Source organism: Martes martes (assembly GCF_963455335.1).
Source record: "Martes martes genome assembly, chromosome: 12".
In the NCBI taxonomy this organism is placed as follows: Eukaryota; Metazoa; Chordata; class Mammalia; order Carnivora; family Mustelidae; genus Martes; species Martes martes.
The window spans coordinates 35,693,392-35,718,971 of NC_137900.1; the positions used below are offsets into that span (position 1 = coordinate 35,693,392).

General features: G+C 36.8%; 1 protein-coding gene across 3 annotated transcripts in view; it reads left to right on the forward strand.

Moving 5' to 3' along the window:
* KDM4C (lysine demethylase 4C) overlaps positions 1-25,580 on the forward strand; it is a 447,232-nt gene that overhangs the window by 315,822 nt on the left and 105,830 nt on the right. For all 3 annotated transcript variants that reach the window (XM_080819441.1, XM_080819442.1, XM_080819440.1), the window contains exons 16-17: positions 10,500-10,555; positions 12,763-12,871. In XM_080819441.1, the coding sequence (XP_080675567.1) occupies positions 10,500-10,555; positions 12,763-12,871 (165 nt within the window). The remainder of the gene's footprint in view (positions 1-10,499; positions 10,556-12,762; positions 12,872-25,580) is intronic.

Consider the following 25,580-nt stretch of genomic DNA (forward strand, 5'->3'; position numbering starts at 1 on the left):
TCTACAATTATGATTCCTCAATTTTACTATGAGGTGCCTGGATGTTTTTTTTGAATTTATAATCTTGGGGGGGGGACCTTTCTACTTCTAGTACATGAACACTTGTTCCATTTGCAAGATTGGGAAAATTTTCATGAAAAACTTGTTCCACTATATCTTCTAGACTTCTTTCTTTCTCCTCCCCTTCAGGGATTCCAATAATTCTGACGTTGGAACGTTTCATGGCATCATTTATTTCCCTGATTCTGTTTTCGTGGCTTCTAAGCTGTTTGTTCCAGGCTTCCTCCTGATCCTTTCTCTCTATTTGTTTGTCCTCCAGATCACTAATTCTATCTTCTGTCTCAGTTACCCTAGCTTTTAGAGAATTTAGATTAGATTGGAACTCATTGAGAGCGTTGTGAACCTCATCCCTGGTGGCCTTCAGCTCTGCCCTAACATTATGAACCTCCTCTCTGGTCGCTTTCAATTCTGCCCTAATCAATTCTGTTTGGTCATCCATGGCTTTCTCCAACCTAGCTATTGCCTGGATAATTGTTAGCCTGAATTCTCTTTCTGACATATTGTCTATGTTGATAGCCGTTAGCTCTGTTGCAGAAGGCCCATCCTCTGTATTTTTCTTCTGTTGGGGATTCCTCCTCCTAGTCATTTTGGTGAGAGATGACTGGACAGATGTAGCTGGATGTATTGACCGTGGTGCAGTCAAGGTGCACCCTGGAACGCTTCTGAGCACTCAGGATTCCCCACCCAAATGAGAGAAAAAAGAAAAGAAAAAGAAAAAAGAGGGAGAGAGAGAGACAGGAAAAAAAGGGAAGATAAAAGTGAAGGTTCAGCCCAAATGGGCCCCAGGGTAAGGTTTATGACGTATACAAACAAAAACAGACAAACAAAAAGACTGATAAAAGTATATGACGAGAGAAAATATATATATATATAAGCAAAAAAAAGGAGGAGCCTCGTCAAGAAGAACCCCAAGTATAAGATTTATATACTATCCGGACAAACATAAATACACAGAGACACTGGCAGAAGAAAAAGATGGGAGCATGGTTATAGATTCTCGGTGTGGGCGAGGAAGGTTATTTTGATTCTTCCTGGATGTATCTTGATATCTTTGTTAAAGGACTCAACTTTCCTAAGAAAAAGGGGGATTAAAAATTGGTTCACCTATAGGGGTAGCATTGCTTGGAGAAAGGGGGTTACCTTGAAGTTTAACTCTATATGAATATTAGAAAATAAAAATAAAAAAGGAATAAACTGGACTAAACTAAATTAAAAATTTTTTTAAAAATTAAGAAAATAGAAAAGCAAAAGAAAAACACATGTGTATGTATCAAAAAATTCAGGTTAGAAGTTTATCATGGAATTTGATGTACTGGACATCTCACTGTGATGGTAAATAGGTTAAAAAATTATCTATATAAAAAAAGAAAAAAAATGAACCAGAATAGTGGGAAAGAATTAAAAATAAAAGTTGTATCTATGAAGTAGTGGTGGTTGTTCTCTTGTAGTCTTTTTTTTTTTTTTTTCCTGATTTGTTTTCTGGGGGAGGGGGCTGCCACGTGGGTTTTCAGTCAATGATGTTCCCTGAGTTAAGTCCTCCCGACCCCCTCAAGGGGGTGGGCTCTGAGAAAAAAAAAAGAAAACCTTTTTTTCAGGTTTTTGTTCTCTGGAGGTTTTTATGTTTGTTCACTTCTTTTCTCTCGCCTTGACAGCTTTTGATGGTTTTTGGAGGTTTAGAGGAAAGAAAACTGCACCCCAACCTCCCTCTCAGAGAGAAGCCTCAGTCTGCTCCCCTGCAGGTGCTGCAGCCGCTGGGCTGCTGGCAGAGCAGGTTCTGAGTCGCGGTCCCTGGGGACGCAGGATCTCCTGCTTGTACGCAAAACCAAGGCAGCTGTGGCTGTCTGGGCAGCTCCAGACCGCCAGAGAGGTTCCAAGCAGCAATCGCACACTGAGATTTTCCCGCTGGCTGGGGCTAAGAGCTCAGGTCTTGCGCGCACCTCTCCCAGGGGATGGTTTGGGGCGCGGCGCCTCCAGCTCTATCGGCTCTATCGCCGCGTGGGTCTATCGCCGCGTGGGTCCCAGAACACCAGGCTGGGTGTGCACCTCTCTCAGGGGAGATTGAGGCACGCGAGCATCTCCAGTAAGGTGCGCGTTCTGCCGTCTGGTGTGGCTCCCAGCCCCTCACGGGAGCCGGACTCCACCCGTTCTCGGGCGCACTGGCGGCTCCGGGACAAAGACCAGGTTTCTCCGCCGCACTCTCCAGCTCAGCGCCAGGGGATGCTGCCCTGGGTCTGGGGACTTAAGCCCCTATCCCTATCCGCCCCGATTCCCACAATTTCCCCGCTCGAGTCTTTGCTCTTTTGAGTGCTTTCAACAAGACTCCAAGTTAATGCTGGTCCCCAGATGCAGGGCACTCTCGTATCGGGGTATTATTTTTCAGTCGGTCGCCTCTGGTGGCTCCCTCCCCCTTTTGTTTATCTTCCGATATCAGTCCGACGTTCCCACTCCACTTTACCTGCCCACTGGCGTCTTCTGGCCCCCGTAGAGATCCAGACGTGTATAATTCTGATCTCAGGCTGATTTCATGGGTGATCGGAGTTCTTTGGTAGGTAATCAGCTCACTTTAGGGTGCAGGTTGAAAAGGCGCCTCCTCCTACTTCCCCGCCATCTTGTCTCTCTCCCTCTTTTTTTTTTTTTTTAAGATTTTATTTATTTATTTATTTGAAAGAGAGGGGGCAGGAGAGAGTGCACGAGGGGGTACAGGCAGGGGGCTGCAGAGGGAGAAAGAGAGAGATGCAGGTTCTCTGCTGAGCAAGGAGCCCCATATGGGGCTTGGTCACAGGACCCTAGGGTCATAACCTGAGCCAAAGGCAGATGCTTACCCAACTAAGCCACCGAGGCACCCCTCTTTCTTTTTTTTTTCTAATTCTCTATTCAATTAAGAGTGATCTATTTGATATATTCTTTAATTTTTCCATTTCCATTTTTTTGGTTGTAGAATTTTTATATTGTTGTTCTTAAAAATCTGATTTGTCCTTTGTTTATAGTCTCTTACTTATATTTCTAATACATTTAATTTTAAAACATATTAAAGGGCTTATTTACATCTTGTGCCTAAGATATTATTCATCTATCTAGTTTTACATTATGTTTTTTCTTCTCAGAGAATCATATTTTCTTGCATGTTTTTGAAGTTTTGATTGTCAGCCTTTATTCCTTAGAACTTAATATTTGGGAATTTTTGAGACCTTTTTGATAGGTGCTAGACCCCCCTTCCAACAATATCATCCTACTTTATGAACAATGGAAGAACCTTACAACAGTGTGATTTCATTAAATCTCTCTCTCTTTCTGGTCTTATCTTACATTTACCATTACATACATTATACTCTGTAGTAGTAGTATATTAGTTTGAAACAGTCAGGGCTTTTTAGGAATCTTATAGTCTCTTTCTCTTTGTCTCTTGCTCTCATTCTCTCTTTGGATGTGTGTGTTTTTTGAAGGTACAAAAAATTTATTTTATATTTACCCATGTATTTACTCTTTTTCACTGTTCTTCATTCCTTTGTGCCAATCCATGGTTCAGACTGGTATCATTTTCCTTTATTCTTTTAGATTTTTTGTCTCTATGAGATTGTTTTTATTTTGTTCTTCATTTTCAAAGAATATTTTCCTTGGAAATGAATTCTAGGTTGCCAGCTTTTTTCTTGCAGTATTTTGGTAGATATTGTTCCATTGTCACTTGCTTCTGGTTAGTTGTTTACTGAATATGTTTTTTTCCTCTGCTTTTAAGTATGTTCTTTATATTTGGTTTTCACAATTTTTTTTTTAAAGATTTTATTTATTTATTTGACAGACAGAGATCACAAGCAGGCAGAGAGAGAGGAGGAAGCAGGCTCGCCGCCAAGCAGAGAGCCCGATGTGGGGCTCGATCCCAGGACCCTGGGATCATGACCTGAGCTGAAGGCAGAGGCTTTAACCCACTGAGGCACCTGAGGCACCCAGGCGCCCATGGTTTTTACAATTTTGACTATTATATATTTAGATGTGTTTCCTTTGTATTTATCCGTTGGGGTTTATTGGGCATCTTGGGTCTGTGGGTTGACTTTTTTTTTTTTTTTCCCCTAAGAGAGTGAGCAGGGGCAGAAGAAGGAGAGACTAGTAAACAGGCGCCACACTTATTGCAGAGTCTGAAGCAGGGTTTGATCTCACAACCCTGAGATCATGACCTGAGCTGAAATCAAGAGGTCGATGCTTAACTGACTGTGCTGCCCAGGCACCCTGGGTTGACAATGGTTGTTTTTTTGATTTTGGTTCCCCCCCCCCCCCCACTGCTTTTGGAAAGTTCTCTGCCATTTTCTCTTCCAATTACTTTTCTCATCCACTCTCTCCTTCCTCTCCTTCTCAGACTGCAATTATACAGAAACTGAACAGGTTATTTTCTCTTAGGTCTCTCTTCATTCTCATAGCTGCTTTCATTCCTTCTGTTTCCTATTCATGTCTTTAAAGTCATTGAAGTTTTATCCTCACAGTTCCAGTCTGCTTTGAAATATATTGAATTCAACATTATCAATGTCACATTTTTTTTGTTTCTACCATTTAGATTTGATTTTTAAATAATTCCCATGACTTTGTTAAAATATTCTATCTCTTCATATGTTACCTTTTTCATTAGCTCCTTTAGCATTTGGAACATAGCAATTTTAAACTCTCCATCTGATCTTTCCAATATGTTGTTCATTTTTGTGTCTGATTTTATTGATTCTTAACTTTCTTAATCATAAATCATATTTTCTTGTTTTTTAGTGTACCTTGAGCTTTTTTTTAATTGTGTGCTGGATATTTTGTCTTGTAGCAAATGAAGGTAATCCTATTTTCAGAAAGGGCATGGTCCTTTGTCAAGTTTCTGGAGCGGAGTGAGATCAGTCTGATTTGTAGTTGAGCTGGGTCTGGGCTTTGTTGCAGCTTTAGTTTGACTCAGTCCACTCTAGTTTTGGATGTTTTGAAGATAAGATCAGGATTTTCTCTTCAGCAGTGTCTGTTCTCTGACCACTGTGGAAACTTATCACATCTGCCTGCTTTTCACAGCTGAGTTGGTGGCTTTTAGAATTATAGAAGATCTCTTCTTGCTTTAGAGTCCAGCTGCCTGGATTTGGGGGTTCCTGGAGAGTTTTTTTTTTTTTTTCTCTCCAGGTCTGCTGCTTGTTTTTTACACCTCAAGGGAGTTATTGACAGATCTCTATTTCATTCTCTGCTAAACCACTACACCCAGATCATTCATTGGTGATGTTATGCATAAGTTGTCTAGAATCAGTTAACTTTTCACATATCTAACCACTGTTCTTGTATTGTGTTTCTGGAATGCTTTACATTTACTAACTCATTTGGGGAAGTAGTATTTTTCTCCCTTTACAGGTAAGGTATCTGAGTCATAGCCAAACTATGATTTTGAACCTTGACCATCTGTACTTTATTAAATATCAGGATAAAGCCTAGTTCTCTAGTGTCACTGTTGTTCCTATGAGTTAAGTTGGATTCATGTAGCCTGAGGTTAGATTGCACAGACAAACTAAAATGTTACTTTTTGCCTAAAATGGTATCATTCTTTGAAGGAAGAAGTGGAGATAAATTTAATGATCTGATACCAGTGAGAAGTTTTATTAGCTAGGTGAATGAAACAGATGGGAACACAAATAGTTGTATAATACATGCTGCTTGTAACACATTTTTTTATGATATGGGTTCTTTTGAGGGGATTAATTAAAAAATGAATTTTTGGGTGCCTGGGTGGCTCAGTGGGTTAAAGCCTCTGCCTTCTGCTCAGGTCATGATCTCGGGGTTCTGGGATCGAGTCCCGCATCGGACTCTCTGCTTAGCAAGGAGCCTGCTTCTCCATCTCTCTCTGCCTACTTGTGATCTCTGTCTGTCAAATAAATAAATAAAATCTTTTAAAAAGGTGAATTCTTAGTCATTTATAGAAATGAGGAAATGGGGTCTTGGTTATACCCTTTATTGTTATCTTCTTCATAGTATGGTTAAGTACACACAGGTCTTCTCACCTCCTAAATTGTGAGCTTCCCAGAGCAGGCACTGTTTCTGTTTATTTGGGCATTCTATTTTGAAATCTTGTGCCTTGCTTTGTACTGAGATAGAAGATGCTGGTGAAAAGGAGCATGGACTTGTGCTCAGGCAGACCTGTACTTGAACTGCAATTACTACTTTTGTTGGTAGGTTAAGGGTTGGAAAACTATAGCCTGTGGGCCAAATCCTGTTCACTGCCTGTTTTTGTAAATAATGTTGTTATTGGAATATAGCTACACCCATTCATTTACATGTCGTCCTACAATGTCAGAGTTTAGTTGCAACAACTGTGTAGTGCAAAGCCTAAACTAGTAAATATCTGGCCATTTACAGACGAAGCTTGATAGCTCCTGGATTGGATGATTTTAGAAAAGTTACTTAATCTCTTAATCTCAATCTTAGTTTCCTCATAAGTGAAGTGGAATATCAGTTACCTAATAAGTTCATGTTAAGGAAGGGAGGTAAATTATATGATGTTTCTGGCAGGGTATCCAGAATGAATTAGGCCTTTAATATAGCTTTTATTCTTCTAAGAGAAAATATTTATTATTGATAACCAATTTAATAAATCAGTGTCCTGAAGGGGCTCTATCACCCCTATATTCTCGTTCAATTTTTTTAGTGAATTAGAAGATGACCAATACTAGTACAATTAGTGTATTTGGTAGGTATCAACCTTCATGTGTATCATGCATTATATGGATTCTTAAGAAAAGTTGGGGTAGGGGCGCCTGGGTGGCTCAGTGGGTTAAAGCCGCTGCCTTCGGGTCAGGTCATGATCCCAGCGTCCTGGGATCGAGCCCCGCATCGGGCTCTCTGCTCAGCAGGGAGCCTGCTTCCTCCCTTCTCTCTTTGCCTGCCTCTCTGCCTACTTGTGATCTGCCTGTCAAATAAATAAATAAAATCTTTAAAAAAAAAAAAAGAAAGAAAAGTTGAGGTACTTTTCAGGTAAGGATTAACCTTTTAAATTTTAGAATTATCAATTTTGTTGCCTGACAATAAGGTACTATTTAAGAAAGGAAAGAAATGTTAAAAAGTTTCCTATGTAATATTGCTTTTATTGGGTTGGTTATAAGCATAGGCATTTAGTGCAAGTTCATTTACAAATGAATGAATTGACAAGTTGACATGTTTGTGCTTTTGACAGATCAACCCATGAGAGGAGGGATGGTGACTCAAAACAGTGACATAACTGGACATGACTTTTTTCTTTCCTACTTACTTTTTCAAAATTGAGTGAATTGAACAGAAACCATGATATCATATATATCATGTAAATCATATAAGTAACTGCTTGGTCACGAATATTTTTTGTCTTTTACTAGGAAGTATGATTTTTAAAGTAAATTATGGCAAAAATAGCTCCATGTCAAATCATTGTTTTTTTAACTCCCTGTTAAGTCACCAGAGTCTGCAACTTCCTTTCCTTAGTGTCCCAGTATGTGAAAATGATCTTTGCAATTTTTTAATCCTTTGATAGTTTTCAAGATTTTCACTTTGCCCTGTTTTACCATTTTCTCATTTATGTAACAAATTCATGTGGAGGATGTATTCTCTATTGGGTATCACAGTAGAGAAAGAGTAACTTGACAAGTTTTTCCATAGCACTCATCAAGCTTACAGTTTATTCTGGACAGCAAAAAGAATTCCACAAATAGTTAAGAAGAGTAATGAATGAGAAGTAACTGGGCCGGGGATTAGGAAAGCCTTCTCTGAGGAGTCAACATTTAGGCTGAGATGTTAAGGATGTGTTCAGTATAATAAATAACGAATGGTGTAGGGTTTGTCCGATGTGTCTGGGGGCACAGGGTGTCTATGCATGGAGAATAGTACAGTGTGAATCTGGACAAGGTCCAGGCCTAATGATCCTGGCCCTTTGGGACCACATTAAGTACTGAGAAGCATTAAAACCCATTCAGGTGTGTTCCTGGTTGACCTAGGGTGGCTGTTGCAGTAATTTAGGTCTGCTGAAGGATGCTGGGGCTATCCACTTATGTGACAGCATTGATGATGGAGAGAAGAAGGCAGATTTGGACATGGGATTGACAGTACTCAATTGTTTGGATCTAGTATGACAGGGAAATTATGTCTTCCAGCATGAGCTAGAAAGGATGCTTGATGATACTGATAGGAAACAGTGGGGGAGTACAGGCTTGAGAAGGAGGCATGGTTCATTTTTGCACATGTGTTAGAGATGCCTATTGAATGTCAGTCAGATGTATTAGAAAATTAATGTTTGAGTCACTCACTGGCCTTTTGAGAGTCAAATGCCCCACAGGCAGGTGTGGATAGAGAAGCAAGTGGGGTCTCTTACAAAAACTGTTGTGTTTAAAGAGTGTGAAAGAGACACCTGTTAAAGCAAGCAGAGGATCAAAAAGAGGTGGAGGACAGTGAGGGGCATGACGGGTCATAGAAGCCACAGGTGGAAACTGTCAGGCATGATCAACAATGCTGAATGCCACTTACAGGTCAGGTGAACCAAGGACTTGGAATTATCCATTAGCTTCTGTGACATGGAGGTCACTGGTAATCCCAGAAAAAAAGCAGTTTCATATTATGACAAGTGGGATCTTCTCAACCTCCCTTAAAATCTTGAGTCTGTGTATTCTATTTGAGAGGATTGTCTCCTCCCATTGTGGCGGTGCTGTGCAGCACATGTACCTTTTAATGATCCTCCTCAGGTGCTTTCAAGCCACTTCCATGCTGCTTTGCTGTATTTAACTCTGCTAGCTTGTCCCTTTAGGCTTCTTCTCACTCCTAGTTTCATTAATCAGGCATCTAATGCTCTTAGTGTCTGAGCTCCTCGCCATCCACGGCTCTCCTTTGCTGCATTCTCACTTCGATACTGACATCTTTTTATAGTCAATGAAAATACTTTACCTCATGTTTTATTTTCATTTTCTCTCTCGCTGCAGAAATTATGATAAACTATTGAAAAACTCTTAAAATCAGTCATGTTTTGTGAAATTGTTCTTAAATAATTTGGATATTATTGAATAACTTGAATTACTGAATTTCTCATTTTTAATATTTGGACTGAACTTATACTCTCATTGTGTGCTTCATCAAAGCTATTATGTCAAGGGGCTATAGAATCTGGCTTTGTTACAGAGAAAATCCATCAAGTTATCTCCATGAGCTGGGCTTATAATGGATCCAGATGTATATACAAACACAGGGCAGCTTTTGCTACTCTAACTTTTAATAATAACCCAGGAAATTTCAAATAAATGTGCAGACTTTCCAGTCTCATAAAACCATTGAACATTTCTGGTTGTTTGGGGTTTTTTGCTGCCTGTTAGGAGTTATGCTGGTATATTTATTCTCCTCAGTTGTTTTGGTATTGCTCTCCTCAGAAAAATTAAAGCTATAGAGTTTGACACCCCATTATTAACAGTAGATAAATTAAAGGGATTCTTCATAAAGTTAGGCAAAACTTTAGTTAAAGAAGATCACCTTGGAGAACAGATAAAGAAATTTTATATGTATTGCTTGGAGAAGGGAAAAAAACTCCCAAATAATGTGTAGTTATTTTAAAAAATTTATTAATGTAATAAATTGGGAGGACATCTATTAACATTGAAAATAAAAGTAAGGTTGAAAATAAAAAAAATATTTAGGTATTTAATTTAAAAATTCTAGGTCAGCAAAAGGCATTGCATTGCTTTTTGGTCTTGTGTTTTGATGGACTTTTCATAGAATTGTAGTGAGAAACGATAATTAAATTCTGTATTTGTGATAAAGTGAGTCAGTCATCTTGGAGTACAACAGTCTGTGCCAATCTAAGACATACACAGATGCCCAAAATATAAACTTATGTGGGGAGAAGAAAGGAAAACATTTCATGGTACCTTTTTCTGGGGGTGGATAGCCCAGGTTTATCAGTACAGTTTTTCCAACACCGTTTGCCCACCGACAGAAAGGCCTAAATTATATTTTTATGAAAAGAGTATCTTTCAAAAAGAGCTCCCTGCCAATCGTTAATTGCAGAATGAACCCCACCAATATTCTATTTTGTAGCTATTCTGTAAACACGAATTGGTTTCCCAGAGCACAAGAGAATTCAGTCATATATGTATTCTCTGTTCTAGAATTCTAGTAAATACTCTCCAGGCTACCAAGTGCTCTGTGTCATATCTTTCCCCTGGAGATGGCAAGTGAACATAATGATGATTTCTTCTAGGATATATATATATCAAGAATATTTTTGTGTGTACTCTCACTTTCCCTCCCTTCTTTTTCTTTTCCTTTCTTGAATTGCTCAGAGATAGACCTTTTTGAAGTTCCTGATGGCTTTAATTTTAAAATAAAAAATTAGAATTTATGGGGATATTTAGATAATATTTAGGTAAATAGTAATGATGTCTTTTAAATGAGTCTGATAATTGTGTGTGTGTGTGTTTTTTTTTTCCTCCTAGGAGTGTTGTCTTTGCAATTTGAGAGGGGGTGCTCTTAAAGAAACAAAGAACAATAAGTAAGTAATGTGTTAATTGTGTTCAATTTTATTGTTTCCTTCTCCTCTCTAGAGTGTTGAACCTCTGGGTGGACAGTTTGCTGTATTACCTATCATTATTGGAGATGTTGTTCCAAAGCTTTTGTTGTCCAGATCTGAGGCTGGGATTACGTGCATGTCTTCAGAGACTGTTACTGACAAGAGTCTGTTACTGACAGCTCATTCACCTCTCCTGGTTGAAGGTGGTCTAAGCCTTGCTTCCATCCATGTCTTTGACACCCCTCTTTTACTAATGGTGGTTTGAAGGTGAAGGCACCCTATATCATCTAGGTGCCATTGGAATCCTAGTGTTTAATGTGATGAATCCTATTAGTCTAATAAAAACAGTGTACCTCAAAACAGTGAAATCTGTTACCATCAGATAAATAAAATCAATCATAGTCATAACATTAAAACAAAAAAACTTACTATTAAAACGAGCAAATTAACAAGAAAGTGTATGTTCTTAAAATAGAAACATAGGAAAGATGTTGATTTTATGATTTAAAGGGGGACAGTTGAAGAATATGAAGAGAATCTTGAAAGAGAGAAGTGAACATAAAACAAAGGTAATCTAGTTTTTAATGTGGTTGTTGAAATACATTTTTGCGTGAATTTTATTTTCATGACCTAATTTTAGTATTTAAAATGAGGTCAAAGCATTTTAAATATCCCTTTGGAAATAGAAAAATGTAGAAATGATAGAGGCAGAGATGGTAAGTTGGCATTTAAGGGCCAAATCCAGCTCCAAGATATGTTTTAGTTGACTGAAACACCATTTTATAAATTTGATACAAATTAAAAGTTGAGAGATTTATACAAAATTTTTTTATACAAAAATTTTTATCTGTACTTGAAAAATAATTGTGCATCTCTTTTTGGCAATAACATGTTGGGATGAGGACCTGGCCTACATGGGACAGATGATCCCCACGTTATCGTGATTTACCAGTATATTTGCTTACCTCCTGGCTGGCCCTGCGGGTGCTGGAGTTGGGACCTCCGGTATATAATGTAATGATCAAATTAACATAACTGTGTGCATGTGCACATGTTTCAAATTGCTTACAAGGAAAAGTGAAGGCACTTATCATTCCTGTGTTGATAAAGTTTAGTCTAATAGACTAATTTTTACTTAACTATGGATCTTCCTTTTTCACAGCCCTAGTTAATGTGATTGGCACTTATACTGAAAAGTGTTGCGAGGTCTAGGATATTGCACAGGTTATGTAGACTGTGAGCTGCTTTAGGTGGTTCCTGTGCAGACAGAGGTGGTAAGAACTTCTCTTTCTATCCTTGGGCTAGGAAGGAAGGGAATAATGTTTACTGTAGGATTATAGTATTTATTGGATTTAAAAGAATGCCCTGATGGGGTTGACACTTGTCCTCTCTTCCTGTGGTCTTTGAAGGCAGGATGGAGTCTCATGTTGTCTGAGTGACATTCTTTTCGATGTAAAAATAAGCTTTATGGATATGATAATTCCTTTAAGATGTCTTTAAACCTTAAGAGTCTTTATATTTACTTGGGGCATGACATTTATGATAAACTAAATAGTGATAAACTATGATAAACTAAATAGGTAATTCAGAATTCAGCTTTAAGTAAGAAATGAGAAAACCAGCTAAATTTCATTCCTCCTTATCTCTGGGTTCTTTTGGTTATAGTAGGATTGCAATGAGAAACAATTTAATTAAAGACTTAATCAGTGTTAATTCTTTTAGACGACTTTACTGTTTGTTCTAGTTTTTGTGACTCTTGTTGTATTATGTAAAAAGATTATATGCTATACCCACTTCATACTTTTTATTAAATGAACTAATCTTTTGCTACATATTAATTAGCTTAAGTATATTAAACACCTGTTATAGTTCAGTACCAAATGAAATAGGAAACCTACATTTCAGTATTTTGTAGAGCCAGTGTGGAAAAATACCGTATATTGATAGGATCGAGTCTTTGGTCTTCACTCCATTCTTCATGTTGGAGTGGTAGGCAGGTGTGGTACTGAATCTTTCCAGGTATCACCCAAGAGGTTTAAAATTCAGAGTCTGTTTGTGACGGATTTAGGCTTTTGGCTTGCTTTCTTGTCTGTGTATTTACTCTGTGAGAATTGCCACTGCCTAGCTGAAGTACACAGTATCTAAGTTTAGGGAACTTTTTTTCATGTTTCATGTCTCCTTTCCTGTAGGTGGGCCCATGTCATGTGTGCTGTTGCAGTCCCAGAAGTTCGATTCACTAATGTCCCAGAAAGGACACAGATAGATGTAGGCAGAATCCCTTTACAGAGGTTAAAATTGGTGAGTGGCAAAGCTTCTTTTTTTTTTTTTTTTTTTTACCTCATAAGTTAGTGTTAATTTCAAGTTCGGAATATTTCTTTTAATGTCACATTCTCAAGATAATTTTTCTCTTAGCATCATCTCATTATTCTACCTTTTTTCTTCCTTTAGCCTAAATGTACTTATCTGTACATATTCTTTTCCTGTTATATTGTAGGTATGATATAACCTTCCTCAGTTCTGTTTGAAATGAGGCAAAGGAGTACTACTTTTTCTGGATAGTGTGAATTTTCAAAGCATAGGTCGTCTGGTAAGGTTTGTTAGTAATATACCTGACCTGTCTGTCTGTATGTAAATTGTTTAGTTTTTCTCTCTGGCCTCTCTTTGGTTGTTCTTGACTTAGCAGATTCACCTAATCTGATTCCATCATTTCTTAACTAAGAAATTTGTAGATAAATAGAAAAACTTTTATTATTACCAGGGAATTTTTTTTCATTTACGAATAGATACAGGTCATTTAATTTGCCTAACTCTTTGGCTGATTATCTTCTGACTGGTTTAGAAACTTTCATAAAAATCTTCCTAATGCTTCTCTTTGTTAGGAATATTTTTCATTCCAAGGATAGGCCTTTCATTCCTCAACTGGAGTTCTGTTAAAGTGTGAGCCAAGAAAGCATTAGTTTAGGCCCTTAGAGTTCATATTTAAATAATAATTTTCTCTAACATTACATTGCATGATTTTAAAATACTGGAGTGTGTTTTACATGTGGACTTAATTCCCTAAAATTTCTTCAGTACTTGTTATTTTTAATTTGAGGTCTTTCCACTATAGAATATTTTGGGCACTGTAGCTATAACTTTCTACCAGTCTCTTTCCCATCAGGGAGCTGGGCATATTGTCTCTGGACCTCTGTCACAGGCACCTAGAATCTACAGTCTTTTATTCTCAGAGATGGGAAGGTATACACTGTTGTTTTCCATTATAGGTGCATCAAGAATTTCACATTACTAGAAAATATGTGGTCCTTTACAGACCTGATGATTGTCACTGGCAGGTTTGACTGGTAGCACCAGGGTGCTCAGGATGTGGTAATGGAAGTTTTGTGAATGAAGTGGTTCATTTAAATGGCTTTAAAGCTCACAGTGATTCAGAAGAGAGTAAAAAGTTCTTCAGCTCCTGAACTTCCATAGGAAAGTTTGAAATCTTGCATCTTGGTCATCAGTTAAAAAAACACAAACACATACCAATGAGAATCAAACTAAAAATGTTTGCCAGAAATAAGACTATGAGGTAGGATATTTTAAAAAATGTTGAGTTCTTCACATGTTGAAGAATTTAATGTTTAGTATGACAAATATAAACAAATGTCTTATATTTTAATTTTTTTCTAATTTACAAGTAGTATGTATTTGCAAAAATTCCAACAGTGCATTTAACAATGTCTTTGGTTCTCTATCCTGAGAGATGACTTCTGTTACCAGTTTAATGGTCTTGATGCTTTCCTTTAAGGAGCTATATCCTGGCTAATCTAGTACGTGAATGCTGATTTATTGTTAAACCAGTTCCGAAGGGGTTTTAAGGAAACAGCAGGAAGGACAACATGAGATTGTTTCTATGCCATTCAGAAAGTTATATTTAGAAATTTGACATCTGAAGTGGCAAAGCTTACTGTTTTCTTCTTGGTGCTATGCCTCATTTTGATTGTATATATCACATGCTCTTTACAGAATGTCTTACACCCTTAAACAATTGATACCTTGAAAAGCATATGTTTTTACTGAATTTAAGATCACCCAAAGTCTACTTCTAATGGCAGTGTAGAGCTGTTTATTCACATATTTGGGTGAAATTAGCAGGCTATAGATCAAAATTTTTTCTGTTTTTAATAGTTTTATATGCATGGAGAGTTTCTTGGTATTTATCAAGTGGTACTTATCAAAATGCTCACAGTGGTTAAGTGGGAAAATACAAAGAGAGACTTCATTTTGGGGGGAAAAAAACCTCAAAAATTCTGTTACACTTTGAAAGTGAGCAACAACCACAAGTTTAGATGACTTTTTTACCAAGAATTGTTAAGAAAGCACCATCACTGTGGTGAATCTCCCATCAGATAGCGTCTGTGACCAGTCTTTCTCATTTAGTGATCAGACTGTGGTGTGGGATGCTCTGCCCTATATGTACAGTCAAGAGTATGCTTTCCTGACATTAATATTGTGTTAAAGTTTAAGTAATCTATTGGTACGTGACCAACGTTAGATGTAAGTATCAGTTTATTTCACCAAACCGTATTACCTTACCTTGCCAGGTACTTAGTATACATTTTTGAATAAGACATTGTTCCTGTCTTTTAGCATCTTACAGTCTAGGTGGATGTTCTCAACTTAGGCTCTATTGACCTTTAAGACAATTTTTTGTTCTGGGTGACTGTCATGTGCATTGTAGATTGTAGCATCCCTGACCAAACAATGCCAGATAAGTTTTGGGAGACAGTATCATTTCCATTTGAAGACCCACCCACTGGTCTATAGGGAAGACATATATATATAAAGAGGGAATTTTAACTTTTGTCATTTTCGGACAGAATATCTTAGTTGAAAGAAATAAGTTGGAGGCTGTGAGAGAACGGAAATTCTTAATTGTTTTTAAAAGTAATCAGAATTTTTTTTGGCAAATTGAATTTATTTGCAAATAAGAAACTCAGCAACAGGTGTGTATTTACTACTGTGTAATTATTATATAATTTGATTATTTTAACATTACTTGTTCTTATAAAAACTGAACAACCTTGAATTGTAATCAAGTGGGGGGTGTGTGTGTGCACATGCACACACACAGTAATTTTGAGTAAACATGGAATAAAAGGCAGCAAATTGTTACTTATTATTTCTGCTTCTGACTTAAAATTACTGTGGCTGGAGAGTTTGATCACACAATACCAATGGCTTCTGCCTTTTTATGGTTTCCTCTTAAAAAATTGTGGTAAACTTAAGCACAAGTCTTTGTAAGTGGTTCCCAAATCATTGACGGATGAAGCAGCCACAAGGGGGACTCTGAGCCTCAGCCCCGTGCCCACTAGGTGGTGCTGCTGTACCAGTTTTTCATCCCATTGCCCTTAAATCACCTCCCTAACAACTGCCAATATTTGGGGGGGAGGTGGGGGAGGTGGTGTGTGTATGCGTGTGTGTGTGTGTGTGTGTGTGTGTGTGTGTGTGTGTGTGTGTCAGAGAATGAGAGAGAGAGTGATGGAGAGATGGCACCAAGAAAGGGAAAGTGCTACTGACTGTGCATTCAAAATACTGAATTCCAGAGGGCAATTTTTTAGTTCAGTTTTCATTTAGTCATAGGAAAGAACAGTTTTCCCTTGGGGCAAGTTAGTGTTTTTCTGTATAAGTAATAAGCAACACTAGTAACAGCTAGTAACTGCAAGAGGCTTAAAAAACAGCTGATGGCAAACAAGTTTAAAATGTCTTCTGAAGTATGAAAGCTGTATATTTTTAAAAATAATCATTATTATTAGTCTTTCTAGAACATGGAATACTGGAATTTATGCAGAGGTATTTGAATGTTTTGGTAATACTGTTGTTAGCCTTTTATTTATTCATTGGTTCAACTTGCAGCTTTTGAAATACCTTTCTGTTCAATTATTTGTGTAGGAAGATTTTTTTTTTTTTTTTTTGTAGAGGATATAAGAAGATTTATTTACTTTAGTAGATTTTTCCTCTTACTTATAATGACCATTTTTTTTAAAAAAGAGGCAGCAAATGGAACTTCTAGTGCTCATGAGTGGATTATGTTGATCCTAAAATGCTTTTATGAAGAACCTTTATCTCATCCAGCTACCTTGTTTGGTAACATCACAGGTGTGGTCTCTGCTCATTAGATAATTAAATGGACAACAATGATGACACCAGACTTCTTTTCAAGACAATGTCTGTAATTTTGTGTGGTTGATCATTTTAAATAAAATACATTAATTTTTTTAAAAGCTAAACAAAATTTTCCAATACCTTCTCCACTATCCAGTGAACATCAGAGCATTGGTGTCTGGTAGGACACAGGATGAGTAGGATACTGAAGACATTCCTAACCCATCACTTGATCCTATGCTCAGGGAAAGCCAGGCTAGGAGTTTGTTTGAAGTCATAGGCGATGGGTATACCTGAAGACAAAACCAACAACAACAACAACAACAACAACAAAGAAACCTGACTTCACATCATACAGATTTTAGAATTTACTCAATCATTTCCTTTTCTTAATCCCTTTCATCTTGTTCCCTGTACTAATATAATTGGTTAGCCCTGGTCATAATTGTATCTCTGGAAGAAGAGCAAAATTGTACAAAGTTGAGAATACAAGAAAAGGAAATAGATATAAAACACACATGAAGTTAGAATGTCTTTTCTTTTTTATTTTCACGATGGAAAAAATATAGGTAAAAATTATCAGGAAGAGGGGTTAAGGACAGAAATTTAGAGAGGACAAACAATATATTCTTTTTATAGTAGAATCACACAGAAGACAGCAGTATTGTCTGCTGAAATAATCTTCAGTATCAATGTTATCGTTTGGAAGCAGATCCCCAAAAATCTTTAAATTTGATTATAAAATTTAAGGGAAGACCATTTTAAGAACCTAACAAAAGGAGTAAAACAGCATGAAGTTCTGGTATTTGTTATGCACTTACCATGAATGTCTATTACATATGTCATTCACTTCTTGAAGATTAAGTTAATTAAATATCTGTGGAATTGATATAAATAAAACAGCAAGGCAGGCTATGGATTCTAAGAAATCTTGGAAAATTGGAGCAGGCCATTAATGCAGCCATTAGTTTAAATTTTTTTTTCTGTTTGGAGAGGAAGTTCTCAAATAGAAATGTTGTAAGAATACTTAAATATTAAATTACATGTGTCAAAGCTTATGATGTTTATCTTGATAGCTGTCATTGCATAGAAATGTTGGTCATTGACCACACAGCCATCCTTACAGTGGCATAGCACAGTGCCTTTGGTTTCTATGTGTGTGGACATTCCTAAGATTTTTACATTTGAAATCCTATTTTTGCAACCAAATAGAGGAAGAAATGAATTTTAGAATAGCTTAAGTTGCCCCCAGGCCTTCAGTGACCACTGATATATATTTGACGGGTAAACCAAGCGCAGGCACAAGTGTTCCCTGAGTGAAGAACATTATTTTGAAAAAGAATTTACACTGCAATGATGACTGAGCTACAAGCCTTTCAGTATCTGGCTGAGACCAACTATTCTGCTTAGAAGCCTCTATACACTCTAAAATTTGTACCTGAAGGCAAATAATAGTGAACTTGAAAGCCAGAGATTATAGTTTTGAAAGGTACATCAATTCTGAAAATAGAGTGGTTTCACTGAGGTATTCCAGCTGAAAGTTGAATCAAAGGAAAAAAAAAAAAAAAAAAAAACCATCCAGACTTCCTATTTCTTAGAATAAGGCACTTGTTCTCTTGTTAACTGGCTTACGTTATCAGATGTATTGAATACTAAAAATAGAATAGAGAGAGATGGGGTCTGCCTCATGTGCTGTAAGATCACCCTCAGTCCTATTTAGTTAATGTTACAGCAATGTTAGAGATCGGCTTCGTCTTCTTTCTAGAGAAATCATGAGTGTATTTGACAGAGCCTCTGTTAATGCATTTCGGGAAATGTAAAAACGTAATTATCTTTCATCACTTTAAAAGGAAAAAAATGCATTGGAAAGGCAATCAAAAATGTCATTATGTTCCACATTAACGCATGTACTGTTTTATTCACATCTTCAGTTATTTTTAAAGACCAAGAGGAATTCTAAGAAAATACTAAACATTGACCATGATGAGTGACTTTATTGTTTAAATGCAGTTGAGGAAAAATTTGCCTTAATAAAGTGAACTACTGAAGGAGGAATAAGTTATACTACAAATGAAATAATGGTGTAGTGTGTTCAGCTCTATTATTTAATAACTTCAGTATGAAATTTATAATATCATTAAGACCGTTCTTCAGAATTTCAACATACATTGTATCCTCAACTTTGTAAGATTTTTAAATAAGTTTAGTGTAAAAAAATGTATATTAGTAGCTGTATAGTTCTTAACTGTCAGAATGATTTGCTACAGGGACTAGATCCTATTGCAAGCTGTCAAATTTGTATATTGCTGTAATACCAAACCATAAAATCTTTTGAGTAAAATGGAAAATGTCAGATAGGCATGACTACAAATAATATACTTTCTGAAGGCTGTAGACATCTATAGGAGAAAATGTGTAAATGCATGAAATGTTATCTTGTTACTGTGGATTTTCTTTATCTGCTGAAAGAAAACTCGGAGGCAAAAGGAAATTGATTGGAATCTTTAAATTTTTAGTTTTGAACTCATTTTTCCTGGGGACTAATTCTTAAAACATTATTAGATAAGTAGAACTTCATATAAGTCATGATTTAAGAATATTGTAAGAGAGTAATCTTATTTTTTAGCTTGCATTGCTGAATGGTTCATTTTTTTTCTGATCTTGTCTGTGTGAGTAGTGATTACTGACAGATCTTTTAATTGAATTAGTGAGCTGGTGTTGGGGTCCCAGAGATGGGATCACTCCCTTCACTCCAACATCAACTGGGCCAATTTGAACAAACACATGCCAAACAGAGGCAGCTCCTATATGGCTCTAAACAAATCACAGAGTTTTGCTTGGTCAACAGTGAATGACAGCAAGGAGGTTATAATTTTTGAGAGATATAGTCATTATTGTAAAAGAGTGGATTCATTATTATTTGTTGTTCTAATACTTTAGTATTAATTAGGTTGTTTATTCCCTCAAAAAGGCATCTTAAAAATCCACAAAAATAAGTTATTTAACATATAACTCTGGTATATTTTAGGCATATTCGCTCAATTTAGTGGTGTCATTTTCTTCTTTTTTTTTTTAAGATTTTATTTATTTATTTGACAGACAGAGATCACAAGTAGGCAGAGAGTCAGGCAGAGAGAGAGAGGAGGGGAAGCAGGCTCCCCACTGAGCAGAGAGCCCGATGCGATGCGGGGCTCAATCCCAGGACCCTGAGGTCATGACCTGAGCCAAAGGCAGAGGCTCAACCCACTGAGCCACCCAGGTGCCCAGTGATGTCATTTTCTAACATGAGCTCATACATACAGGTATCAGCACAGTTTTAGTCAGTCATAGTTTGGACTTACTGATTTAAATATGAAAGAGTCTTAGCTTTCATCTGTATTACTGTTTGGATCATGCAATTCTAAGTCTCTGTTATATTGAGATTAAGACTATTTGAGTCCATTGTCTTCCACTTAGGCATGCTTGCCATGCAGATTAACTTCTCTGAACCTATCTATAAACTGGGGTGGTTGTGAGGATAAAGTAAGAATAATGGAATACTGGAATACAGTTGCCTTCAAAGTAGGTCATTGCTTATGGCTAATGACTCATAAATCTCTGTGAGCTGCCTTTTGACCAATCAGGAACAGAGCAGATAAATATTTCTGCTCTAGAGGGAGTAGATTCCTGGTGCTCTCTCATGTTTATTCATTTATTCAGTAGATATTTATTTAGGATTTGCTATGTGGTTAGGTGATAGATTTTATTTCATTTCAATTTTTATAGATTTTACAGAATAATAGAAGTTATTGAACATTAGGCAAGCAATTGCAAAGCAGTATGTGGAGATCTATTGTAGTGAAATCTGGAATTCAGTGAAGGACCTTACTAGGTTCGAGGTATTAGGGTTGGTAATATAGAGGTGGAGAAAAACTTCCTAAAAGAAGCATTGCTTAATAATGCTTAATCTGAGACCTGAAAGATGAGAAGAGCTAGCTGGAGGAAGGGTCAGTATGCTTAGTAGCCTAGAAGTGGGAGGAAATTGTGAAGTCTAGGAAATGAAATTTCAGTACAGGTGGAGCATGAAGTATAGAGAGGGAAAGATGAATCTTGAGAGAAGCCACCTCAGATGAGATAGAACTGTGCTCTTCAGCATGGCAACCACTTGTGGCTGTTGAGCATGTGAAATGTGGTTAGTGTTATCAAAGAACTGAATTTAAACAATTTTGGGGCTTTTCTTGTTCTCATTCACATCCACATACCTCCCACTGCTAGTCCAGCGGATCCTCCAGAAGTTTAGGCCTAACCACAGATACCGAGCAATAGCATGCAGGGCCTGTGTAATACCTAGCCCTGAAATATGCCTCTGTTGCACGGTCCTCACAGCAGTTGTGCTTCTCCAAGTGAACCCTGGCTTAGACACCTCCCAATTAATTTCCACTCCTTTAATTAAGTAGCTTGAAGCAAGTGGGCAAAGGGCTAATGTTGGCAAGAACTAAAATTTCACACTCCCCTTTTATTTTAAATTTTATTTAATTTTAAATAAGCTAAATTTAAAAACTGGAGGCAGCATAAACACATGAAACACAACTATAATTTTGGTAGGTACACATTTCAAACACCCTTGAAAATTTAGTATCATAATTGAGATGTGCTATAAGTGCAAATACACAGCGGATTTCAAAGACTTAGTATGAAAAAAAGAATGCAAAATATCTCTAATTTTTATATTGGTTACATGTCAAAATGATTAATATTTTGGATTTCTTGAGTTAAGATATATTCTTAAAATTAATTTCACCTGATTCCCTCCCTCTCTTTCTTTCTTTCTTTCTTTCTTTCTTTATTCTCTCTTTTTCTCTTTCTTTCTTTCTTAAAGATTTAATTTATTCACTTAAGAGAGAGTGAGAGTAGACACAAGCAGGAGGGAGAGGGAGAGGCAGCGAGAGAAGCAGACTCCCCCCTGAGCAGGGAGCCTGACACAGGGCTCAATCCCAGGACCTAGAGATCATGAGCTGAGCTAAAGGCAGATACTTAACCATCTGAGCCACCCAGGTGCCTCCTGATTCTTTTTTTATTATAAAATATACATAACGTAAACTTTTCATTTTAATCATTTTTAGGTGTATAGTTCTATGGCATTAAATGTGTTTATATCTCACGCCCCTGTATCTTTAGAATTCTTTCATCTTCCTTAAACTAGGCTTACTCATTGAACAATAATTTCCCATTCTTTTCCCCATTCTTTCCTCTCTTACCTGTTTTTTAATGTTGCTCCTATAATATAAAAACTGCATGTGTGGCTTATATTGTATTTCTAGTAGACAGTGCTATCCTAGAGGATTTTGTATTTAATTATGAAGTATAATAGTAAGATCATATTCATATTTCAGAAAGGCATTTTGCTTCTAGAGTGGAGAATGTATTCAAGAGAGCAGGACTGGAGTTTCAGTGATTTTGGCATGAACCTGGGGATGGAGAGAAGTAAACTCACCAGAGGCAGGGTAAGCTAGGTGTGGAAGAAGCTGGGTTCTGGCATAAGTAGCTTGCATAGAGGTCATGCTGTGCATAGGGCTTATCACCACAAAGTTTAGGGGCAAGTACATTTTGCACATAAGTCCCTGTAGTTCATCTGGTGTGGCTCAGGAGAGAGATGTGCCAGAATCCCACCTCTTATGGGTATGTAGCTATTTAACAGCTTGCTCCTAGATTGTTAGGGCTAGAGGCATGTGACAGTCAGTGACTATTACTGGTCAGTCATTCAGGCGGTAGTGAGCAACTGGGCTTTGTCTGGATGTGCATTTGGTTCAAGATAATATCGTATCTGCCACTCTAAACTCTTGTTTGAAGTGTAACAGTCAAGGTGGTATCAGGACCACAAGTTTTATTTAGATTCTTTCTTAGGGTAAGAAGAGAAATATATTGAAAATGACAACCAAACCTATAGAAATGAAGTAGTCTGACTTGCAAAAAGATGAACAAGAAAGAAAGTGTAGTGTTCTCATGAAAAATAAATGTGTCCTGCAACCAGTAGAAACATAGTCTACTCTGGGATTTGTTGCCAAGATGTGTGCCCACAATATGAAAAAGGATTTGCTGTAAAAATCACATGGGGTTGCTCAAACCCATGATAAGGTATTTATTTCAGGTTTGCTTCTTGTTACAATTTCAATTAATTTTAGTTTAAAATCATCTTTTCAAAAAAATCATCTTTTCATTAATAATTTTTGAGATAAAACTGCCTTTAGGATAAAATTTTAAATCATGATTTTTTTCATTCAGAATATAAAATATGTTTCATTTTTCTTTAAAAACAAAATATTTTGCTTTAAATAAATGATAAAAGTAGTAAAATAAATTGACCACTTTTCATTATAGGAGTAGTGCTTAAGGTTAATTAACACTTAAACATTATTTTCCTAGAGCCATCTGTTGTTCCTAATTGATTTAAAATTAATTGATTTTAAAACACTTTTTCTCTATAGACAAAGCAAGAAAATATTGTGAAATCTTTTCACTAAATAGCAGATTTTTTTTCAGTAAAAATAATTGTGACACTCTGGCAAGAGTATAATTTTAATAGACTAATGAGCCAAGTGAGCCTCCTCTGATTTTTATAGTGATAAATTGACTATGTCAAAATTTGCAATCTAGTCTGGTGAAATATTTTACTATGAAAGTTTAATTCTCATTTTTTATTTATGAAACCAGGGTAGTGTCACACTAGCTTATAATATGCTGGCCATTTGGTGTGATTTATTTCAATGAATGTCACTTGTTGATGTGTTTAGTGATTGTTGACCTATATTTAATTCTAAAACTCTAAGTGGTGTGAAATGTAATAAGTCAGCAGCTATAGTTAAAAAAACCAAAAAACAAATCATGACCCACAGATTCATTTAGCTGTCTTTTCTTAGTTTTAATGATGTCACAACTTTATATTTGACAGCTCTTGATTTGGGGGCAATGGAAGAATAACAGATTTCTTTACTGTTGTGGGAATCAACTTAGAATAGTTTCTACTACAAAGCATATCTTAAAATGTAATAAAATAGTCTTTTATTACATAATTTAGGAATTCCAGCCTGTCATTTTCAAGGTTTTGAGGAGAATTGTGGAATAAAGAGTTTTTCTTTCATTCGTTTATCATTCTTTTAGTCAATAAATACTTATGGAACTGATCATGCATCGCATTTGGTGCTCGATGACAGGGTGCATGAGATGGATAGAGTCATTCCTCTTTTGGGATTTATATTCTGGAAGGATTTAGAAGTAGAACTTCCAAGGATATGGTTTGTTCTTTGGGTCGTTTTGAAAGGCAGAAGGGAAGGGCTATAGTAGAGCATTGGTCTAAGGTATTTCTTCACAGAGGGGTTGAAATAGGCTCTTCTATTTTCTAATGTCAGGGTGTTTATCTCATGTAGATAATTTCTAACAAATGGATAAAAATATTAAAAATGTACATCTTTCAGATATGAAATTAGTTTGAGATAATTTTAGAAATAATAAACATCTTTAAAAGCTTAATTTAAAAATAGTGGCTTGTTATAAAATTTCAGATTAGTCATAGCTCACAACACAATGAAATATGAATAATAAAACATTCATAATAATGAAAAATTATTTATAATATGGACTGTTTCAGATACCACCATGTCTTGGAATTGCTCTTTTTTGTTTTGTTTTGTTTTTTCCCATTTTATTTTATTTCATTTCTTTTCAGTATTCCAAAATTCATTGTTAATGCACACACCCAGTGCTCCATGTAATATGTGCCCTCCATAATACCCACCACCAGGCTCACACAACCCCCACCCTTCTCCCCTCCAAAACCCTCAGTCAGTTTCTCACAGTCCCCAGTCTCTCATGGTTTGTCTCCCCCTCTGATTTCCCCCAACTCACTTCTTCTTTCCTTCACCCAATGTCTTCCATGTTATTCCTTATGCTCCACAAGTAAGTGAAACCATATGATACTTGACTCTGCTTTACTTCACTCAGCATAATCTCTTCCAGTCCTGTCTATGTTGATACAAAAGTTGGGTATTCATCCTTTCTGATGGAGGTATAATACTCCCTTGAATATATAGACCATATCTTCTTTATCCATTCGTCCATTGAAGGGCATCTTGGTTCTTTCCACAGTTTGGCGACTGTGGCCATTGCTACTACAAACATTGGTACAGGTGGCCCTTCTGTTCACTACATCTGTATCTTTGGGGTAAATACCCAGTAGTGCAATTGCAGGGTCATAAGCTAGCTCTATTTTTAATTTTTTGAGGAACCTCCACACTGTTTTCCAAAGTGGTTGCACCAATTTTCATTCCCACCAACAGTGTAAGAGGGTTCCCCTTTCTGCACATCCTCTCCAACACATGTTGTTTCCTGTCTTGTTAATTTTGGCCATTCTAACTGGTGTCAGGTGGTATCTCAATGTTGTTTTGATTTGGATCTCCCTGATGGCTAATGATGATGAACACTTTTTCATGTGCCTGTTATCCATTCATATGTCTTCTTTGGAGAAGTGTCTGCTCAATGTCTTCTGCCCATTTTTTTGACAATGATTATCTGTTTTGTGTGTGTTGAGTTTGAGGAGTTCTTTAGAGATCTTGGATATCAGCCCTTTGTCTGTAGTGTCATTTGCGAATATCTTCTCCCATTCCGTGGGTTGCCTCTTTGTTTTGTTGACTGTTTCTTTTGCTGTGCAGAAGCTTTTGATCTTCATGAAGTCCCAAAAGTTCGTTTTCACTTTTGTTTCCTTTGCCTTTGGAGACAGATCTTGAAAGAAGTTGCTGTGGCTGATATCAAAGAGGTTACTCCCTATGTTCTCCTTTAGGATTCTGATGGATTCCTGCCTCACGTTGAGGTCTTTTACCCATTTCGAGTT